Raw genomic sequence first — 24,026 nt, 5'->3', positions numbered from 1 at the left:
CTATCTATCTATCTATCTATCTATCTATCTATCTATCTATCTATCTATCTATCTATCTATCTATCCATCTATCTATCTATCTATCTATCTATCTATCTATCTGTCTATCTATCTATCTATCTATCTATCTATCTATCTATCTATCTATCTATCTATCTATCTATCTATCTATCTATCTATCGTCATTCCAACTTCGTGATCTGACTTTCGTCATTCCGTGGTCGTCTCGGCTTCTACGCCTACCTACTAGCAGAAGTTCTGTAATAGCTTGAAGCATGTGGTTGTGGCGGTGATGCCGACGTGGCCTTTTTATCATCGTCATTGCAGCTTTCTCATATGATTGTAGTTACGCCGTCGCCACGTTGTCGTCGTCATACAGTCGCCATTGCAGTCTTCATGCATTTATCACACCACCGTCGTGATGCCGTCGTGGCTGCTCCAGCATCGCCACTTTGTCATCCAACTCTCACCATGCCGTCGTCGTCACGCCATCGTCGGCATGCATGCTCCGTTATTCAATCGCCGTCACGCCATTGTCCTGATGAACTCGTGTCCATTGCACTGTCTTCATACCGCTCTTATGGCGTCGTCATAATTGCGCCGTCGTCATGTAGTCGGCGTTATACGCATTCGTTGCCGTACCATCGTCGTTATACCGTCGAAGTCGTTCCATCGTCGTCATTCTAACTTCCCGGGCAACACAAAAGGGATACATAACTTTTCTTTTCCAACGTTTATCCTATACAAAAACGTCCAAAAGAAGACGCAGAATAGCTTATATTCTAGAAAATGTCGTGTATGTCTAGTCTGATTTTCGCCTCGAATGCATTTTATGGACGGCTTAGATCTGTTGCCCCATAGACGTAACGCTATTGTCATCACGCCATCGTCGTCATCCCATTGTCACTATATCGTCGTCGTACAGTCCTCACGGTGCATTCGTCGTCACATCATCGTGATGCCGTCGCGGTCGTTCCATCGACGTCGTCATCTCTCGTCGCGCCGTCGTCATGAGGCCGCCTAGAAGCGCAGGGCGCTGTTCCTTTGACCCAGCACGAGCCGCGGCAAAGAGTCGCACCCGCGTGTAGCTTGAACGCCGTTGCTAGGCGTCGTTGTTGTTGCTGCCCGTCCAACTCCTACCCACGATGGCCAAGAAATGACTTCTAGATTATTCCAAGTTACAACCACAAATACACTTTCAGGGATGCTATAGTCTATACATGTTGCAATGAAAACAATATTAGTCGGAATAATTATAATAAATCATTCAACAGCAGACTAAAAATGAAGATACAAATTTAAGAGGGCATTCAGTTGCACTCCGTCGGAAATTCCTTTACCTCGGAGCAAACGAGCCTTGTCGTCAAATCCCGAAGTAGAGCCCAGGTAGCACAAAAGAGATACGTAACGTTTTCGTAGCGTTTATCCAAGACGATAAAAACGGGTTAAAGAAGACACGAATGAGAGAACTTCGGCGGGAAAACGTCGTATATCTCTGCTAATGTCCGGCTTAATTACTTTCTTGAGACGATCTAGAACAGGTCTGCAAGACGTATTCGAAAAGCTGGTCTAGAAATAGGATTGGGAAAGACTCAAGTAATCCCTTTGCCAAAGCTATTCGTAACCAATTTCTAAACGTTTTTAGGACGTTATCAAAAAGCTGGTCTAGAAGCGGTCTTGAAAGGTTTACGATCATCTGAAGGTAATTTTCGCGGGTGACGGACGCGATCAGACATCGTTGTTCAAAACACGCGTTTAGTTTCGCCTCCCGCGACTGGCCTATGCCGCGCAGACGTCGTCAGCCGCACCCGTTGGCACGGCCTAGGCCAATCGCGTGAGGTGAAACTGATTGGGCATTTCGAACAACAATCTCCAATCGCACCCCAGATGAGTAGAAGCGTCGGTGTTGTCTGTATCAGCCATGGCGCAGTGCCAAACACTGTTCCCCGCATGGCCGGCGCATCCTCAAGTCGCACGAAAATGAGCCTGTTAGGAATAATGAATCCTTAATACCGCCTTTAGTAAGCTACAATGTTTACAACCACAATGGGAGTGACGTCCTGCAAAGAACAAATGGTCAAGTCTTGGCAGGCGGCCAGATCAAGCCCTTCATGCCAAGAGTGCATGAAATGAGAACATTGTGACAAAGCAAAAACACTTTATTAAAATGTAATGCTTATGCAATGTTCGAACAAACTGTGTGAGAAATGCAAATAGAAGTAAAAGTACATCAATAATGACAAAAGTCGCAGAAAGGATTCGTAATGAACTCGAAAGTGAACATTCACTAGCACATAAACAAAATTCCAAGCACACATACAAAAATGAACAGAAAAACCTGGAGTGTACTAAAGTGTCTAATTTATCATAGTAAAGAGCATATGGTATTAGATGGACTAGAGTTATGCAGAAGTGACATCGGAGCGAATGGAAAAAGTAGACTGAAAAATGAAAGAGCATGAATCGCATGGTAACTGCCTCCAAGCAATGTTACCAATCAGCTAGATGCTTGAAAAGAGCACAAAAAGAAATACCACCGCATACCATCATAAAACAATCCTGTGACAGAAATAAATAAAATGGGAACAATGCAAAATTGGAAATATTGCCTTTAGGATATATCAAAGAAGGTAATGGCGAGAAAAAATAACCATACAAAAAAACAATAAAGTGAAATTAATACAGAATACTTAAACGGGGGATTCAGTGTAACAAGTGAACACTACTGTAGTACAGCGAACGATGAGACAGTAATGCTGCATCTTGCCACTCCAGAACGTGAGAAATGAATATGCAAGCCTCATATTAGAAACTTACATAAACATGGAAATAAACTGGAATGCACTGGAAGCTGCATTTGTGTAACAAAGGAACCAATGGTCACAATAAATAGCAAGTGTTTTATTTAAAAAGGCCTTTACAAGAGGCAAAGTTGTACCTCTCTGGCAAAAACAAAGTTGCAACGAATAACTTGCAAACCAGCAAATACTTTAATTAGCACACTGACATGTCACACTTTGCGCACACCTCCAGTCTTCTAAAGTAAAAAAAAAAGCACTCTGAGTGAGAAAAAGGTTTAACACATGTAGCCCAGAGCAAATTCTTTGCCAGGTCACTCACACTTTCACATCCAAAAACATTTGCCACAAAGTCCAGGCACAGCTCCACTGATGCTTACCAATTCACCCCCACTTTCACGTCCAAAAATATTTGGCACACAGTCCAGGCAGAGCTTCATAGATAAACAGCTTGAGAGCACCCTACTGATTATTGTGCAGTCCCGCTGCTGGAAATAGAACTGCCACACATGCTGGTAGTGGTTTCAATGTAGACACACTAGCTGCCCTGGACAGGTATGCTCAGATATCTGCACTGGTGCTCCATTTTGACGAAGTAGACACATTGATGCACTACGCTGGTAATTGAAATGTTTCGAATGCACTAGTATTGGCTTCACCAGAAAGACTTGCCCACATACCACCACTGGCATATATATGCACTTGTTCTTCACTCAGTAGCATTGAACTTAAAAGTGTTCCCTATGTGGGAGCCATGTGGAAAACCGGTGTCACACGACCACTCTCGATCACGATCAAGCCCGATCCGGATCAAAATTATCGATGCGACTGCCTCACTCTCGTAGCTCGCGCAAATGAGCCAATCACGACCGAGAAATTCGATTTGTAATGGACTGGATAGCGGTTAAAAGAGCCCCGTGTGAAACCGGTATGAAATAATGCACAGACGTACGCTAGGAATATTGTGTTGCACAAGGACAAAGAACTGCGACATGCCCTGTTGTGCGAAGCGCGCGAACAGAACACATGTACATATATAAAAAAAAACTGCGAGAGCGCTTCGCGAACTCCATGCGAACACATGGCACCCGCACGAACTCGGCAGGCCGCCGACTATGTAAAGCGCGAAGGGCGCAGAGCGTACATTCTGACACATGTCCCAAACTGCAAACAATCGTACTACCTAAAACATGCAAGTTATTTTATACCAAGGGCATACTCGACTCACGTATGCAGTATCCACAAGCGAGTTATGCAGCGTACATGCTGTATCCATTCGCCAAATAGTAAAATTGATAACAAGCACAAAGCTACAAGGGACTCAATACATTACTACCATTTGAGGCGTCAAATAAAATCGAATTTGGCCGTTTCATATATTGGACACAATATATGGACACACGTGGTACCCGGTAAGACCATGAAATACCCATCACGCGGGTAAAGGGGGCGAAAACACAATCGAGAACCTGAAGCGCAAACGATAAAAGCACAGTATGGTGAACGCAAAATTCTGTCAGTGCGCTGTAGCGCGAGGGAAGAAAATAGGGCGAGCACTTGACCTCACCTTTTGGGATACCGCACTAGTACTGAATCATTAAAAAAAAGAGCCTGTTTAAACCAGTCCTCTTGTGTGCAACACTCTTGCTAAACGGGAGACTAAAATACCACGATGACGGCTCTATTGCGTAGATGGGCAAGGTGCGCACAGACAAATTTTGCCGCCTTTCTTCGCGTTCTGCAAAATGCTTTCTTGTTAGGATCACGCATAGCGGCCGATCCCGACGCTAGGGACACACAGGCACGATTTCGTCCCTCTAACTTTCGTCCTTATACTGCCCTTAACGCCTTAATTACAGCGTCAGTGAAAAGGCGCCTCACATAACATGACAATGAACTTGAAGAGCTGATTAGTGCCCTCCACTCGGCGCCCTCCAATTGAAAACACTAATGATTTCCAAATTAAAACTACACAAACAGATCTCACAACCCAAACTAATCACAGAATGTCGTTTTTTTTGGCGGCAAAACACTGCAACACTTACATGACAAAGGGCAGCGGCAGCACACTCAGAACAGTCGCAAACAGACCATAGTGCCATGCGAGTGCGATAACGCAACTATGCCCGGCTTCACGTATAACGTGGCCGCCTTGGTCACATAACTGAAAACACTACTGATTTCCAAATTAAAACCACACAAACATATCGCACAACTCGAACTAATCACACAATATCGTTTTCTTGACAGCAAAACACTGCAACACTTACATAGCAAACGGCAGCGGCAGCACATTCAGAACAGCCGCAAACACAACACAGCGAAATGCGAGTGCGGTGACACAACTATGCCCGGCTCGCCCGCCCGCCCGGCATGCTCATGCATGCTACCCGGCGTCACGAATCACGTGGCCATCTTGGTCACATGATTTGACGACGGTATCGCCACCTTGCGCAAGGTTGGATCGCGTTGATGCGTTGTTGAATATTGTCGAAGCCGCTAAAGAGGCTGACGCGCCGTGGCGTGGCGCCTTAGTGCGCGCGTCTTGTGTGTCGTGCGCATTGCGCTTTTGTACTTCTCGACCCGCGAATCATGTTGCGCAGAGCCAGACGCCGCGCGCTCTTCCGTTGTTTGTCGCCACTCCACCTGCAGCAAGAGTGGCGAGCTGGAAGTTGCCACTGGGCGTTCCGCAAGGCCTTTCAGTTTCCTCTCTCATTTCGGACGCTTTCCGCTTTCAGTGCCGCGTCACTGTGGTTACAGCACGATAAAAAACAACTGCCGCTTCTACATAAGTGCGATCACACCACGCTCTGCGCCCAAGCGTGGCGAGCCGATAACGACGAGTTTCAGAAATATTAAAGCGAATAGCTTTCGGTCTCTTCTCCGTCAGATCTTTTCGTAGTTCAGTTGTCGGTGGTAGGTCGCCGGACTGTTGATTTTCAAGAAAAACGCACGCGCGTTCGTTCGTTCGCTCTCCCGCTAACTATATTTCGCTCGCTTTCTCTCGCGTTCTTTTGTTCGCTCGCTCGCTCAGTCTAATCGCTTGCATTAACAATCATCGACGATGGTTTTTGCAAACTTTTTTTATGTACGTTGTGCTCACAGTATAGAATTCGCTGCCACACTTCCTACGAAGCACCGTTACTAGAAACGACTGTACCGATGTGTCCCTCCGTTGGCACCAAAAGTGAAGTCGCTTATTAACTCGATACCTTTATTTATGCTGCATGTGACTTTCATGATTTAGCGCTCTGGAGCCAAGCTCCAAGTTGTTCATGGGTCCCAGGGGAAAGCGCATTATTTGATGAATAATGCACGCGTACTGTATTGCATATGCATATCAGCTAAAATTTCATATGGAGGTAAACATGTGCACATACACATACACGCATTATATATATATATATATATATATATATATATATATATATATATATATATATATATATATATATATGTATATGTATATATATATATATATATATATATATATATAATGTTTAACTGCATACGTACTTATGCAAAGCATTGTGAACTTGTACATGCCAGAATAGTGAAAACCTTCACTGCGTTCTCTTCCTTATATTACACAAGGAGGAAATAAAATGAAGCTACTGTTTATAACCAAACCGCAGTTTTCACTATTCAAACGATTGGGCACAAAATATTACCTTTGTACGCACGAAAACTGTGCAGCCCTCGTTCCTCAGCAGTAAAAAAAAAAATTTAGTTCCGCGGTAACGTATTCACATCCCTGCATTGTGAATAAGAGGAAACGCTGCCTTGTCCAGCGAGAATTTTGAAGCATTTGCATGCGACGCTTCTCATTTTCCAGGAGCTCATTGTCACATTTAGTGATGATACCTTTGATATGCAAAACACACTGGAAGGAACCGGGTAGTCATACAGATCTTTCTTCCTGCTGAAGGCTCGGCCGACTACCATTGCCGTAAGGGCGACTTCGATGTTTCTGTACTCACGCTCCACTTCCTCCTGGCCCAAAACACTTCCTTTTGGGTTGCCAACTTCATTTGCAATCCTTCGTCTCTTCTGACGTTAGGTTAACACCACTAAAGAATTTCTTTTTCTTGCCGCACTCATTCTAATGTAGGTCGAATAGAGGAGCAATTGACACGACGAGTGCTGTTTGACAAGCGAGGAATTCTCCCGCCAAAAACGGCGCTTTCGGAAATGTACCCGGTACGCTTGATAACTAAAGAGATAGAGATAGTCATGTGAAGCCGTTTTCAAAACGTATTCACCCCTCGTTTTTAAGCTGCGTGGCTTCCAACGTTATCAAAACGTATTCATCCCTCGTTTTTAAGCTATCTTGTTTGGAACGTCTTTGATGCGTCGATTTTGGTCAAAAATCCGTTTCAGACGTTGAATCCCTTAATACGACGTTTTCAAGACTTTGTGTGCTACCTGGGAGGCCTCTAAAGAAAGAGTCCAAGTGGTATGCTAAACGTTGTCTTTGCTGACGAAGCTTCGTGCTTTGGGTGAAACTGCCCTTTTTTTTTTGCAGAATAAAAATTCGTTGCAAATGTAACTGAGGCCCTAGACCATGATGTAATGACGTCTTCGCAAGTAAACAAGAGCATAATGCAGATGAATCTTGAGTAAAAAAGTGGATCGGAAGGAGACATAGGAAGTCTTCAGTGTGGCAGAATGCACAATGGGATGCGAATTTCAAATACCTCTCAATTGGGACAGAAAAGAAGTTTGGTCGAACAGATATAGTAAACATAGCACCTATTGTACATAACGCGACCGCCAGTAAATTGCGATTCCGTTAGCTTCAGAATTAAGCACAAAGAGGGCCGTTTTGCTTGAGTTGAGTCTGATGGCACTTGCTTTAGACCAGTGATGCAGAATCTGTAATTCCTGGTTAACTTTGTCGATTACAGCTTTCCTCTTCACAACCTTTATGGAGTAGATTATACAGCATCAGCTGCATAGTTCAGGTCGAGTGAGATGTAACTGCGAAAGCACGTAATCAATATATAGTAAGAAGAGCGTACGTCTAAGAACAATGTCCTAACTTATAACATTACCACCAGACCACACAATTTCGACACTAACTCTCGAGAAGGGCGTTCCATGCAAGGGACGACGAGGCCGTCATCCGTACACTTAAGGAGGGTGACCATCGCCGCCGTAGGGAGACGACGCGTTCTTTTGTGCTCGTGGTTCGAGCCCCGCGAGATGCGCGGCACGGCGATGGCACACAGTGATGCGTCGTCATGAAGAGGACGCAATAGGTGCCATAAAGATATAATTTAGCTTTTACAATATCCCGATGCCCTGAATCAAGTGGCATTTTCCACAGTCTGCTATAGAACTTAACGACAAAAAACTCGCATTTCGCCTTAAAGCTGATGCATCGATAGCGCTAGCAAATTAGCAGACAGCCATGCGAAGTAAGAATAGTACTTTGATCGGCCGTATCAACCTGTAAACATTCGCGTGCTAACTAAATCAACAAGCATGGTGTCACCCACGCACAAGCAAATATCAATACATCTGACTTGACGACCGCGGAAACGCATTGAGAACGCTGGCGTGAGGAAACGCGGCAGCAGCAGTGAGAGAAGTGACATTCGTGCTGTCCAACGCATCAGCGAAAAGTGAGCGCCAAGAACACACAGCACGCACAAAACTACGAGCCGCCGATGCACCTAGACGTGACTACACTTTAACCCCAACACACATCGCCTTCAAGATACGGCCGCGCGACCGCTTGCATCCGCCGCATAAGCAGTTGCAGCAGGAGCCTCCCTCTCCTTCCCCCGGTGCCTCCCGGCGTTGAGGGACTCGAGCGAGCATTCGTGCTTTAGCGCGGCCGGGACCGCGATCGCCTCTACCGCGCCTTCGCCCCGGGAATTTATACGAAACCTCGCGGCGACGCCGCCGGTAAGAATGCGCTTGGAGTGTCCATATAATTGCTATCACAATAAAATAAGTACTGCGGTTTTCACGTGCCAAAAGCACGATCTGGTTATAATACACGCCGTACATTGCAGACTCCGGAATCATTTCGAGTTCCTCGGGTTCATTGGGTGCACCCAATGCACGGTATAACGGATGAAAATCACTGCTTCGAATAACCCAGCATAAATAAATTCCCCTGTAAAGTCTTCGAATGTTGATTATGAGGTACTAGTGGCAACCCCTTCGCTGAAGCCAAATTGGTGACGTAAAAGAATGCCTAGTTTTAATGCGATTAGCATTCTCAGCTTACTAGTCCCCCTTTGTGTGCTGCTTTGTAACCACTATCGCGTGATTCTTCGAAAAAATACGGCATATCTTGGGATTCGTTAAGAGCACGGTTCCGTCAGCATAAATTAAGGACGATATTTTACCAATTACATCACGTGTGCGCGCCTAGAAATCTCACGTAACACACTTTCACTCGAGCGAGTCAGCGCGTTGAGACGCAACAGGCACGTGAGTGGTGTCGCAAGACTACATTTAAATTGAGAAAGCACACTTTTAGCTGACAATGCAAATTAATGTTTTGCGCGTGAGAAAAGAGCCTATGCAATTGCGCCTTGGCCCGAATTCCACAGTCCCAGCTGGTAAATACTGCAGCTGCGGTTGGAAGGTCGCGTAATTTCCATAGTGCAGCTGCACATGCTGTGGATTGTGGCGCATACACGTATTGCTGCGATTCACATCAGGCTTCCTCCACTGCAAATTGTCAATCACGGTGTCTTAAGTAAAAAGCGACTTGTCGCTACGTTGTTTCAATGTTAATAGCATTACCATAGACAATCATCGTGTTCTACCGCGATTCGGTGAATGTTCACCTGACTGTTGTACGCTGCTATCGTTCGGCAGACATTCGTGAGAGCCAGTGGGATGGTGTCGCCGTCCAGGAGTGCCTCCGCGAGAGCGGCCAGTGCGACTCCAACGCCATCTGTGCGTGCGGTGCCCAAGGAGGAACCCACCGCTGCGTCTGCAAGCCGGGCTACGAAGGAGGTGGCACAGTGGGCAACTGCCAGCGTGAGTAGCGACGCGTGCGAATTCTCCGAGCAATACTCACGACGCATAACTTTGTTTAGGCTAGCAAGGCAATTCTTCAAGGCTTGATTTCATGGGTTTGTCAGCAGCGAGGCATAATGAAGGGCAGAATCTCCCTTGTAATACGAGGCATTCTTGCCGAGTTTAACCTGCTTTTCTATAACGAAAGATCTCGACAACTGCCTGACCCTTTTCTCAATTGGGTCGATCTAGAATAGAGCGCAGACTAAATGCGTGGGCCGTTCCCATGAGTATGAGCCACTGGGTCTATCTCTCTCCCTCCCTCTCTCTGTACATATATATATATATATATATATATATATATATATTGTAAGCACTATTAACGTACTTCGTCGTTTTCATTTGTACATAGCCATCATCATCTTCCCTGTTCTTCGTCTTCTTCGCGCGTGAGCTGGGGCGTTGCCTTTTTGTGGAATAAACAGCGCTCGACAACTTGATCGGTCTCGGTATTATAAAGTGGTGGAGGTACGTCAAGATCCCGACGTCCTCTCGCGTTCCCGTTCTCCCTGGAGCTCCGTTCCGGTCGCCGCCTGCCCCCAGCTACCCCTACAACAATGGACACTTCCAACCCCGGCCCTTCCGGCGCCTCAAACCCTACCACACAGACGACCCCACCTGCGGCGCCCTCTTGGACTGTGACGAGCCCTCAGCGCGATCCCCCTGTCTTTGCGGGACTCCGCGGTGATGACGTAGACGATTGGATCGACCACTACGACCGCGTGAGTTCTTGCAACAAGTGGAGCGACACCCAGAAATTGAGGCACGTCGCCTTCTACTTGACCGGTGTTGCAAAGACGTGGTATTTCAACCACGAATCCGACATCGCGGATTGGTCCACGTTTACCTCGAAGCTGCGGCAAATCTTCGCTTCCTCGTCTGGCCGTGCAGAAGTCGCCAAACAAAAGCTGGGAACGCGCCGCCAACTTCCCCAAGAGTCTTACACCTCATACATAGAGGACGTCTTGGCTCTGTGCCGCCGTGCGAATCCTAGCATGACGGAAGCCGAACGCGTTCGCCACATCTTAAAAGGCATTGGGCCTGTCGCGTTCAACGCCTTAATCGTGCAAAATCCGGCTTCTGTCCAAGACATCACTTCAACGTGTCAACGCCTCGACGAGCTGCAATCTATTCGTCTTCCACATGACAGCAGCGATCCTCAAGTTCCTCATTCTCCAGATCTACGTGCTCTTATCCGCACCATCATCCGCGAGGAGCTTCAACTACAAGACCTAAAGCGTCCCCCTGCTGCCTGCGCACCAACCCCCACCTTCGACTTGCGCGAGGTCGTAAAGCAGGAGTTGACGGCGATGACTACACCCACGACGCATCTTGCTCCGGTAGCGCGCTCCACACCTACCTACGCGGATGTTGTTTCGCTACCCAACCCTACCGTGACTTCCGTGCCTACTGGCGTTTCCTATGACCATTTGGCTTCGATGGGAACCAGAGCACTTGCTGCGCCATCGTACCCTCAGTGGCGTCCACCTCGTCCGGTTTGTTTTTACTGTGGCATACGCGGCCATATATCTCGCTTCTGCCGCCGGCGCCAGCAGGATGAAAGGCGAGGCTATGCTGAGCACGAAAGAGACCGCACTCGCCGATCAGACGACTACTATCCCGGACCGCACTCGTTACCGCACTCGTTCCCTCAACAGCGTTCTCCGTCTCCACCAGCTGCTCCCAGTCTGCCTCATAGTTCCCGTTCGGGCAGACGTCGTTCTCCATCCCCTTACCGGCGCTCTACATCACCGCTTCGTCCCACTTCCCATTTTGTCGACCAGCACTCGGAAAACTAACTGTTGCAGTTTTTGGAGGGGAAACTGCTTCTTATCGGTCTTCAAAAATTCCTCCTGTTCGCCCCGCCAACATGCTTTCTGTGACTGTCGAAGGTGTTCCCGCGTCAGCTCTCCTCGATACTGGTGCCGCCGTTTCTGTTCTTCGGAGTGATCTGTGTTCCCGGCTCCGTAAAGTAAAAACGCCTTATCTTGGACCTATTTTGCGCGGTGCTAATAATGCATTCATTCACCCTGACGGACAGTGTACTGCTCGTGTTCTCATCGACGGCATACGCCACCACATCGAATTTATCATCCTTCCAACGTGTATCCATGAACTTATACTTGGTTGGGACTTCCTACATTCTGCTTCAGCCGTCATTTCATGTAGAGAGGAAGTTGTCCAGATCACGGATACAGAGTTTGAACCTGTTGCGGACTCATCACTTTCATGCGTGAACTTGGCCATCGCTGCAGACTACGTTCTGCGTCCTGGTCACGAAGACGTTGTAGCCGTAACATCCCCTCAGATCGCCGACGGAGATGCCCTAGTCGCCCCTTCTTCCCGCTGTACTTCTCGCGGAATTCTCATTGCCACCTGTCTCGTCCGGTTTTCACGCGGCCGCGCCCTTCTGTCTGCTTGCAACACGACCCCAGATCCTGTGATGCTGCCCAAAGGGATGACTGTGGCAACCCTCGCCGACACTCAACCTATCTCTCTAGTCACGCTTTGCCCTTCTTCATCGCCAGCACCAACCTCAGGTTTGGATGATTCTTTCCCTCCTCCAGCCGTTCTTGGTTCTGACCTAACAGCCGCGCAGTCCGAAGCCTTAATGGTGGTCTTGGCAAAACACAAAGCCTGTTTCGATAGCTGTTCCCCTGTGTTGAGCCAAACTCCTGCGGCTACACACCGCATTGAAACCGATGGTTCCGCTATAATACGACGACGCCCCTATCGTGTATCGCCGTCCGAACGAAAGGTCATTGAACAACAGGTCGCTGACATGCTTGCGCGGAAGATAATACGACCTTCATCTAGCCCATGGGCGTCTCCCGTGGTCCTGGTAAAGAAAAAAGATGGCTCAGTTCGCTTTTGCGTGGATTATCGAGCGCTCAATAAGATCACACGCAAGGACGTATATCCAATACCTAGAATTGACGACGCTTTGGACACACTACAAGGGGCGGAGTATTTCTCAAGCCTTGATCTTCGATCAGGATATTGGCAAATTCCGATGAACGAGACTGACAAAGAAAAGACCGCATTCGCTCCACCGGATGGCCTTTATGAATTTAACGTGATGCCTTTTGGCCTTTGTAATGCTCCTGCCACATTTGAGCGCATGATAGACAACGTACTTCGTGGTCTAAAATGGAAGACATGCCTCTGTTATCTGGACGATATTGTCATCTTTTCGTCTGACTTCAGCCAACATCTTCATCGATTAGACGAAGTTCTCAAGTGCCTTGCGAATGCTGGTCTCCAGATCAATACAAAAAAATGCAAATTTGCAAGCAAAACAATAAAAGTGTTGGGTCACGTCGTCTCAAAAGATGGCATCCAGCCTGACCCCGAAAAGATTAGTGCCGTTCTTCAGTTTCCTCGCCCCCAGCAACAGAAAGATCTACGTAGTTTCCTCGGCTTGGCGTCATATTTTCGTAGGTTTATACGCAACTTCGCAGCAATAGCAGCTCCTCTACACAAGCTGCTGGTTACCGGTGCCTCTTTCACGTGGACTAGCGACTGCGAGTCGGCTTTTCAAGCTCTTAAGCGGCATCTTACTTCTGGACCAGTGCTTCGCCACTTCGATAATCGTGCCCCCACCATACTCCATACTGACGCAAGCGCACAAGGTATTGGCGCAGTACTTCTGCAACGTAATACAGCATCTAAAGAGCAAGTCATAGCATATGCCAGCCGAACACTTTCTCCAGCTGAGCGGAACTACACCATAACAGAGCAAGAGTGCCTGGCTATCGTTTGGTCGATTCAGAAATTTCGCCCATACCTTTACGGCCGCCACTTCACCATCGTCACCGACCATCATGCTCTGTGTTGGCTGTCATCAATGAAAAACATGTCAGGACGCTTAGGACGCTGGATACTCCGCTTGCAGGAATATGACTTCACTATAACATACAAGTCTGGAAAACACCATCATGATGCAGACGCATTGTCTCGCTGCCCACTCTCACTCTCTCCAGGTAACGCGCAGTCGCCTTCCCAACCACGTCGTTCCGATGCTACGCCTGCCTCTCACCAACTCTCGATAACGCCCCTGGACCAAGTTACGCTTTCATCACGCTCTGATTTCGTCTCGCTTCAGCGGGCCGACTCCTACTGTCGAGCTCTCATGGATCGCCTTAGTGGGTTCGCCGAACCACCCAACAGCCGCTTGCGACGCCAACTTCGACAATTCCGCCTTCAAGGTGGCGTGCTACACCGCTACGTTTACCACCCAACAGGTCACCGGTGGGTCCCAGTTCTACCTCGCTGCCTTCGTTTGCGGGTATTAGAGGCACTTCACGACGATGTATCGGCTGGCCACTTAGGCTTCCACAAGACTTACGACCGCATAAAGACCCGCTGCTTCTGGCCTGGCCTATCCTCAACGGTGGCCAAATACATTGCCTCTTGTGCGTCATGTCAGCACCGCAAACGCTCGACATCCCCTCCTGCCGGTTTACTACAACCTCTCCCTTGCCCAGACGCACCTTTTGAATTTGTTGGCATTGATTTATATGGTCCCTTGCCGTTGACACCCTCCGGTCACCGTTGGATTGTCACTTCGGTCGACCATTTAACAAGATATGCCGAGACTGCCCCTCTGCGATCCGGCACCGCTTCTGAGGTCGCCGACTTTTTCTTGCGCGCCATCGTCTTGCGCCATGGGGCTCCTCGCGTTCTTCTCAGTGACCGTGGCAAGGCGTTCATTTCACAAGTTCTCGAGGAAGTTCTTCGAGCCACTAATACCGTCCACAAAGCTACTTCTACTTATCATCCGCAAACCAATGGCCTTACTGAGCGCTTCCACCGTACGCTGTCTGACATGATTTCCATGTACATCCGTCCTGACCACACTGACTGGGATAAAATTCTTCCTTTTGTGACATTCGCATATAATACTGCTATTCAACGGACTACCGGCTACAGCCCTTTCTTCCTTGTGTATGGACGATCTCCTTCCACCATATTCGACAGAGAACTATTTTTCGCACCTTCTTCGCCTAACGCGTCGCTTCCAGAAGATTTTGCTGCCCGAGTTGCACATTGCCGTCAAATCGCCCGGAAAAGCACAGAAGCTACCCAAGCTGAGCGCAAGCGTTACTGCGACAACAAACGCCGTGACCTACGTTTTCACCCTGGAGACCAAGTCCTGCTTTGGACTCCACTCCGCACCCCAGGCCTCTGTGAGAAGTTCCTTCCACGCTACATTGGCCCATACACCGTTGTGCAGCAAACATCTGCAGTGAACTATCTCGTCCGCCCAGTACACTCCGTCACTGACCGGCGCCGCCGGAATGCCGAAATTGTTCACGTCTCGCGGATGAAGCCCTTCACTCCCCGTTTAGATAATCTCTAATCTGCGGCCAGGCTGGCCGCTTCCATGACGGGGGGAAGTTAGTGTAAGCACTATTAACGTACTTCGTCGTTTTCATTTGTACATAGCCATCATCATCTTCCCTGTTCTTCGTCTTCTTCGCGCGTGAGCTGGGGCGTTGCCTTTTTGTGGAATAAACAGCGCTCGACAACTTGATCGGTCTCGGTATTATAATATATATATATATATATATATATATATATATATATATATATATATATATATATATATATATATATATATATTGTCACAGTCGGTAACGTGTGAAGAAGAGGACTATGATGGTGGTCTGAGAGACGACGAGGAAGAGGGTAGTTTATTTAACGCTGCTCTATGCTTGTTGGCTGTTGGAATCTCAGCGCTGACACCCGTTGTTGCACCTGGGTCACAAGCCCCAAGGATAGCGTTGGCCTGGCGGCCTGGGGCACAACTGGAAGCATCCGAAGGTCCCGTCAAAGCATGAGTCGACTGGTAACAGAACAACTTGTTTATTCTAGCATCGCAAAAGAGCGGGCGGTCAGGTCGACCGAAGTGGAGAGACGGGAGAGCACGTTACTCAACAGAAGAAATCGGAGCCTCTCCTGGCGTCCGGGGGCAGCTGTTTTTATACTCTCGCAGTTGAGGGCAAGAAGGAACGCCTCGGGATGAGGCCACGTGATGGCGACGCTCGGGCACGTTGAGACGAGTAGGTGACGCATCCGCCGGGCCGGCGCCGTCAGACCTCCTCGCTTCACAGTTGGGGGAGATCCTCTCCCCGGCTGCCGCGCTTTGACAAGCGTGGGCACCAACATGCACACACACACGCACACACGAAGACACGTGGCATTGGAACATGCCTGGACGCGCTTGGCGGGGAGGCGTAGCAGCGGCGCCGAACGGGCCAAAATGTCCGCAGCTTTGAACGAAGCCCCGGCGTCCGTTGCATCCGCGCCGGCTATACCGCGCGTTGTAGGCGAAACGTAACAGACCGCCCCGCCGGGGGAAGGAGATCCCGATGGTCAGGGGACTGCATCCGCTGTCCGGAGGGATGTCGCTCGATGATGCTCATAACCGAAGTCGGGCGTCCTTCGGCGTTTCTTGAGCGCAGCGCACAGAGAAGGCCTCGTTCTCTCGTTCAGGTTCACACAGGACACTGCAAAGTGACTTCGGGAGAGTTGACATTTTTGTTCTCGTTCCCGGCAAGCGGTAGAACTACGCCGAAACTCAACCGCTCAGTCAGCAAGCACGAAACAACCCTCACCAAGTCCTGCCAGGCTCTTTCCCCTTTTATACCACTGCCTAGTTCCTTACAGTAGTCTAGCAGCACTCAGAACGCGTCCACAAATTGGAAAATTGCACTAGAAAGCACGTCATCACTTTGAAACACTAAACAAAAGCAATATGTTAAAAATCCTGCCTCAGGAAGAAAAACATCAGTAACAATCAACTCTGAGGCTGATTCCTACGTTAGGGGCTTCGACTTAAGCCATCGGCGTTACCGTTGAGACTCCCCTTTTTGTAACGCACCTCAAAGGAATATTGCTGCAAAGCGAGGCTCCAGCGCAGGAGGCGGCCATTTGTGAAAGAGATTGTCTGCAGCCATTGGAGAGGGCAGTGATCCGTCTCGAAGCATGCGAAGCGGAGATCGCAGCGAGCGACCGTACACTAGCTCAACCGGCGAAAACCCCGTAGCCGCATGCGGCGCGGTCTTTAATGCAAACATCACTCCAGGCACACACAGCTCCCAGTCAGTTGGTTGTTCAAACCACAATGCTCTCAACACGCGCTTCATGACGGAGTGGAGCTTCTCAACGAAATTCGACTGTGGGTGGTACACTGAGCTGTGTAACAGCTTTACCCCACACCTTTCGAGAACAGTTGTCGTCAAAGCGCTAGTAAACACTGTGCCCTGATCTGATTGGATTTCCGCAGGAAAACCAACTCGCGCAAATATAGACAGTAGTGCATTGACTATCTCAACTGAGCTGAGTTCTTTAAGCGGCACTGCTTCAGGGAACTTTGTCGCTGGGCAGATCACAGTCAAAATGTGTCTGTACCCCGTGGTTGTTACCGGCAGAGGCCCCACTGTATCAATAACGAGCCGTCTAAAAGGCTCCGTAATGATAGGTACCAATTTCAACGGCGCCCTCGATTTGTCCCCTGGTTTGCCCACCCGCTGACAGGTGTCACATGTCCTCACAAAGTGGTCTGCGTCCCGAAAACACCCTGGCCAATAGTACTCTTGCAAGAGACGGTCCTTAGTTTTCTTAACTCCTAGGTGTCCGGACCACGAACCCCCGTGCGACAAGCGCAACAGATCCTGACGGTAGCACTGAGGCACGATCAGCTGATCGAACTCCACTCCCCTGCGGTCTAGATACTTCCGGTACAGGACCCCACCTCTTTCCACAAAGCGAGCATTTTTCTTGGCGATACCTTCCTTGACAATGCAGCGTATGTTTTCTAGGCTGCCATCCTTTTTTTGCTCGGCTATCAAAGCCGCCCTGCTTACTTTTAGCAACCTATTAAGTCCGTCTGACGTAGGCGCGATGAGCAAATCTGCAGATAGCTCTTCTACTTTCCCGCATCGGTAATTTCCTCTCCAGTATCTGGTGCCTTTAACGTTACAGGCTCAAATTTATTCAGTTCGGGCGTGCTCTGAATATCAGCTTGCTGCGCCTCTGACCCTTTTTCATTGTTCGACAACGTCGGCCCCGCAACTACCGCCTTTGCAGCGAGCTCCCGAACCTTCGATCTGGTTAAGGCCTGAACGCTAGCCTCACCAAACAAAAGCCCCTTCTCGCGCAGGAGGTGATCGGACCTGTTCGAAAATAGGTACGGGTACTGGGGGGGGGCAGCATAGATGACACTGCGGCCTCCGTCTCAAGCGCTCCGAAAGGTCCTTCAATAAGCACTTTTGCTACGGGCAGACACACGCTGTGAGCTTCCACGGCTTGCTTGATCCATGCGCACTCGCCCGTGAACATATCGGGTTCTACGTAGGAGGGGTGAACTACATCCATCGTAGCTGCGGAATCGCGAAGCACTCGGCACTCTTTCCCGTTCACGAGGAGGTCTCGCATGTAAGGCTCGAGAAGCTTCATGTTCTCGTCAGTGCTGCATAATGACAAAAGCACGACTTTTGTTTTTGTTTCCGGACACTGCGCCGAAAAGTGACCCGGCTTCTGGCACGTATAACACACGCGCGCTTGCCTCGTCTCGAACCGCTTTCTGCGTTCGGCTTCGGCTGCCGCCGTCTCCTTAGCTTCGGTCGGACTGCTTTCACTCGCATCCGCACTACGTGTGTTCCCCTTTGCTCTCATGGGTGTGAACTTCGGCCTCTCAAACTTGGAGCCAATTTCACCCTTTTGACCGTCCTTAGCTACGCGAGCCCGACGCGTCACAAACTCCTCGGCTAGCTCAGCGGCTCTAGCCACCGTACTGACGTCTGGCCTATCCAAGACCCAGTACCGCACGTTCTCAGGTAACCGACTATAAAACTGTTCCAGCCCGAAACACTGCAGAACTTTCTCGTGGTCACCAAAGGCTTTCTCTTCTTTGAGCCACTCCTGCATGTTTGACATTAGCCTGTAGGCAAACTCTGTATATGACTCACTTCTGCCTTTCTCATTTTCCCGAAACTTTCGACGGAACGCCTCCGCTGACAGCCTGTACTTTTTTAGCAGACTCGAGTTCACTTTGTCGAAATCCTCTGCCTCCTCTCTCTTCAAGCGAGCGACTACGTCGGCCGCCTCGCCGGGTAACAAAGTGAGCAAGCGCTGTGGCCACGTTTCCCGAGAGAACCCCTGCTTCTCGCACGTTCGCTCAAAGTTAACCAGGAACAAACCAATGTCCTCTCCAAGCTTAAACGGCCGCATCAGGTCAGTCATTTTGAACAATACTCGTTCTCCTGCACCGTGTGCCTGACTTCCATTACGAGCGCGTTCCATCTCTATCTCGAGACGCTTCATTTCCAAAGCGTGTTGACGGTCGCGCTCTTTTTCTTTCTCTTGTTGCTCTCGCTCTTTCTGTTCTTTAAGTTCGCGCTCCTGTCTTTTTGCCGTCTCCCTTTCCTCAATGGTCTCAAGGCATTCCGACAGCTCGTCATCCTCAGCCTCTAACTCAAGAATAGCCCTTAGCAGTTCTGGTTTTCTGAGTTTGTCTGAGACATCCAGACCCAACTCTCTTGCAAGCTCCAGCAATTTCGGTTTGCGCAACGACTTCCAATCCATGGCTACTCTGAATGCTGCTTTCTCTACTGCCTACTATTGTCTTGCCGCAAACTAACCCGGCAGCAACGACAACCACAATTACCAGCTCTGTTTCTGACACTAACAAAAGCCTGACAAAAAGAAGAAGAAAGTCCCGCACTCACCAAACCTCGCAGCCAAGAATTCAGCGCAGTCGTTCCGCTGCAGGCAACCAGTCATCACACAGGGCTCGTTGCACTGCTCCCGGATGGTCGTTGTGCTGCTCAGCATACAGTCAACTGCATATCTTCGCTGCTGGCCTCCGTTGTCGCGATCTCACCGCTGGCAGACAGTTGTTGGAATCTCAGCGCTGACACCCGTTGTTGCACCTGGGTCGCAAGCCCCAAGGGTAGCGTTGGCCTGGCGGCCTGGGGCACAACTGGAAGCATCCGAAGGTCCCGGCAAAGCATGAGTCGACTGGTAACAGAACAACTTGTTTATTCTAGCATCGCAAAAGAGCGGGCGGTCAGGTCGACCGAAGTGGAGAGACGGGAGAGCACGTTACTCAACAGAAGAAATCGGAGCCTCTCCTGGCGTCCGGGGGCAGCTGCTTTTATACTCTCGCAGTTGAGGGCAAGAAGGAACGCCTCGGGATGAGGCCACGTGATGGCGGCGCTCGGGCACGTTGAGACGAGTAGGTGACGCATCCGCCGGGCCGGCGCCGGTCAGACCTCCTCGCTTCACAGTTGGGGGAGCTCCTCTCCCCGGCTGCCGCGCTTTGACAAGCGTGGGCACCAACATGCACACACACACGCACACACGAAGACACGTGGCATTGGAACATGCCTGGACGCGCTTGGCGGGGAGGCGTAGCAGCGGCGCCGAACGGGCCAAAATGTCCGCCGCTTTGAGCGAAGCCCCGGCGTCCGTTCCATCCGCGCCGGCTATACCGCGCGTTGTAGGCGAAACGTAACATGGCCCAGCCATTAAAAGCCACCTCTAAATAGACGCACGCTTCTTCCTTTCTGTAACATCACTGGTGGAGGTGCGGGGTAATCACTTGCGCAAGACGGAGCTCCGCAGCAGACGTAACCTGGCCACCATGTCATCCGAAGAAGTGAGTTCAACCACGGCCCCGTCGTCGCCACCGACGGTCATCCTGGCCCAGCCTCGCGACTCTGGCATGGTTTCCCGGATCGACAACGTTGACGTCGATGACTGGTTGCAGAATTACGAACGGGTCAGCGCACACAACAGGTGGGACAACACGCTTATGCTGGCCAATATAATATTCTACCTCAAGAAAACGGCACGGGTCTGGTTCGAAACACACGAAGAGATTACGAGTTGGATGCCAGACTAGCACAAGAGCACCTGGTTCGTAATGCACGTCGTGATGCCGCTGGTCGTAACGGCACTTCTGGCGTGTCTGTGAAGCAGAAAGGCGAATGCGGGCAATCTGGCGTGCTTGGGTCGCTGTGGTTATGACATCCCGAGTGTACTCTGTCGGCGAGTCGCGCGTGGTCGAGAGGAGTGTCTCGGAAGGCAAAGTTGGCTCAGGGCCGTAGAGGAGGTAGAAGGGGGAATAGCCTGCTGTGTCGTGGCGCGAGGAATTGTAGGCGAACGTGACAAATGGTAGAGCAATGTCCCAGTCGCGATGATCGGAGGAAATATACATTGCTAGCATGTCAGTTAATGTGCGGTTCAGGCGTTCGGTAAGACCGTTAGTTTGAGGATGGTAAGCGGTAGTATGTTTGTGTTTAGTAGCACATGATCGAAGTAGGTCGTCTATGACTTTGGAAAGAAAGTATCTGCCGCGATCGGTGAGAAGTTGACGAGGTGCACCGTGGTGCAAGATGACGTCGTGAAGCAAGAAATCAGCGACGTCTGTAGCGCAGCTGGTCGGTAGGGCTCTAGTAATGGCGTAGCGAGTTGTATAGTCCGTATCGACGGCAATCCACCTATTTCCGTCATTCGATATAGGGAATGGTCCGAGAAGATCAACGCCAACGCGAAAAAAAGGGTCGGCCGGTATATCCAAAGGCCGCAGCAGTCCGGCCGGAGGCACAGCTTGTATTTTCCGGCGTTGACACGACTCACACGCGGCAACATAGCGCCGAACAGAGCGGTTGAGACGGGGCCAGAAAAACCGTCGCCGAATTCGGTCATAGGTCCGCGTAACGCCAAGGTGTCCAGCGGTGGGAACGTCGTGCAGTTGCTGCAGTACAGTCTGTCGCAGATGAGACGGAATGACGGTTAGGAGCTCGGGCCCGTCGGGGTGCATGTTGCGGCGATACAGGATGCCATATTGTAGTACGAACATGCGAAGGGATGGGTCAGACGGATCAGAGAGGAGGCGTTCGATAATGGGGCGTAACGACTCATCACGTCGTTGTTCAGCGCCAATGTCTTGCAAGGCAGAGAGCGAAAGAACGCAGATCGGTGCCACATCCAATAAGCCGTCCGGTACATCGACGGGATGACGAGACAGGCAGTCGGCGTCCTGATGTAGACGACCCGACTTGTCGACCACAGTGTATGTGTATTCCTGCAGCCGTAGGGCCCAGCGACCGAGGCGTCCGGTGGGATCCTTAAGGGAGAAAAGCCAACAAAGGGCGTGGTGGTCGGTTGTAAGTGTAAATGGCCGACCGACAATATATATATATATATATATATATATATATATATATATATATATATATATATATATATATATATATATATATAGATATATAGATATATAGATATATATATATAGATATATATAGATATATATGCGTGTGTGTAAGTGTAAGTGTAAGCAAGCGCAGAAACATAAACATTTTGGTGCAGAACACGTACACGATTCATAACAAACATTAGTTAGAGGACCAAGCATGCTTCGCATCACCTATACGTCAGTTGGAATCGAGTCCGCCTTCGTTTAGAGATTCTTGCGTCTGAACCGCAGAAAACCTCACAAGTTTCGAAGTATGTCCGCAATTGAGGCCATTTCTATTACAGCGAAGCTGTTAGTGCGTCTATAAGCGTTCCAATGGTTATATGTCTGATGTCACTGTGTACCGAGAGAACTACATCATTTAAGCAGAATATTTTGTTGAGATAGTTGGTGCATGTTACTGAAGGACTAAAGCGCCAAACAGCCGACACAAGAGACACGGACGAGCGCTCCTCCGTTGTTAGGGTTGGCGTCTGACACCACGTGGCGACAGGTCATTAACCCTAACCTGAGCCGGAGCCCACGTGCACCGGAGAGGTCATTCACCCTACACTGAACCGAAGCCCAAGTGCACCGGAGAGGTCATTCACCCTTAGCCTGAACCGGAGCCCACGTGCACCGGAGAGGTCATTAACCCGACCTTCTCCCCGGATTTGTCGATGAGAGGATCGACCTCTCCTCCCCGTGCTCGGTATTGCAGGAGGAGGGGCCCTCTCTCCGTGCCTGTCACGTGTCATCGATGGAAGCAAGATCCCGCCCACACTTGTAGAGAGCTATTTAAGGGGCTCCGAAATGTACTTTGGGAGACTTCATACTTGATACTTCTTACTTCATGCTTTTCTTATTTTCTTTCAACTACCTTTGAATAAACAGTGCAAGTTTCGCACTAGCAAATCGTCTCGCCCCTGCTTCGTCGCCATGATCTACCGGATGCCTGCAGCCCGCCGACAACGCCACGCTACGCAATAAGTAATGTCGGTCGAGCTTCGTTAGGCAGGCGCCGCTACTTCTCGGCAGCAGTACGGTACGCTACCCTGGAGTACGCAACAAACTGGCTGGCAGCGATTGGGATACGGAATCCTGGAGACCCCAACTTGGACGACAACTACGAGATCGTAGCCTCTTCGTCCTGGTGACAACGTGCGGAAGGAAGGTGTCCGGATCATGACAGCATATGATGAGTGCACAGCTTTTCTTCACTGAGATATCACTTGGCTTTTATGTATTTTTTGGAAAGTACATTGCAGTGATTTTTCTTTAAACCGTTGATGGAAGTTTGAGTACGTCAAGGTTGTATAGAGTGAAAGTTCAGCAGCACTAAGGGCAGCCATGAACTTGAAGGCACTAAAGGAACCGGAATTGTTGAGCTTGGCCAAAGAGTTGGGCCGCCAAATTGCCGCATCAAAGAGAAAGCCGGAGATCATTGAGGCGATCGAAGCGACCGGGGCACACGACGAGGAACTGACGGAATGCCTCGAGAGCATTAAAGAAAAAGAAGAAGAGCGTAAGCCTCTACAGGAAAAAGAAGAGCGTAAGCGCCTAGAGGAAAAAGAAGAGCGCGACCGTGTTGGCCGCGACGCACTCGAAATGAAGCGCCTAGAGATTGAGCTCTTGAAAGCTCAAAATTCTGAAAGACCTAGCACAGAGGCACGTGAAAGCGAGCGCAGAATGACAGACTTGATGGCACCCTACGCAGTAGGAGGGGACATAGGTCTTTTTCTGGTGCAGTTTGAGCGCACGTGTGAGAAGGCAAAATTCGCGAGAAACACGTGGCCACAAGGCTTGCTTACGTTACTGCCACGTGAGGTAGCTGATATTATCGCCCGCATGGGGAAAGAAGAGGCAGAGGACTTCGATGAAGTCAAAGCAAATCTGCTTAAAAAGTATAGATTATCAGCTGAAGCATTCAGGCGAAA

The 24,026-nt window shown here is 49.6% G+C and overlaps 1 protein-coding gene across 3 annotated transcripts in view; it reads left to right on the top strand.

The window, feature by feature from the left end:
* Positions 1-24,026, top strand: part of LOC142578609 (sushi, von Willebrand factor type A, EGF and pentraxin domain-containing protein 1-like) — a 370,493-nt gene that overhangs the window by 5,736 nt on the left and 340,731 nt on the right. For all 3 annotated transcript variants that reach the window (XM_075688011.1, XM_075688012.1, XM_075688010.1), the window contains exon 3: positions 9,639-9,803. In XM_075688011.1, the coding sequence (XP_075544126.1) occupies positions 9,639-9,803 (165 nt within the window). The remainder of the gene's footprint in view (positions 1-9,638; positions 9,804-24,026) is intronic.

The sequence above is a fragment of the Dermacentor variabilis genome, chromosome 4 (genome assembly GCF_050947875.1).
Source record: "Dermacentor variabilis isolate Ectoservices chromosome 4, ASM5094787v1, whole genome shotgun sequence".
Classification (NCBI taxonomy): Eukaryota; Metazoa; Arthropoda; class Arachnida; order Ixodida; family Ixodidae; genus Dermacentor; species Dermacentor variabilis.
Note: the sequence above shows the minus strand (reverse complement) of the source record. Positions and strands in the feature narration are given on the sequence as shown.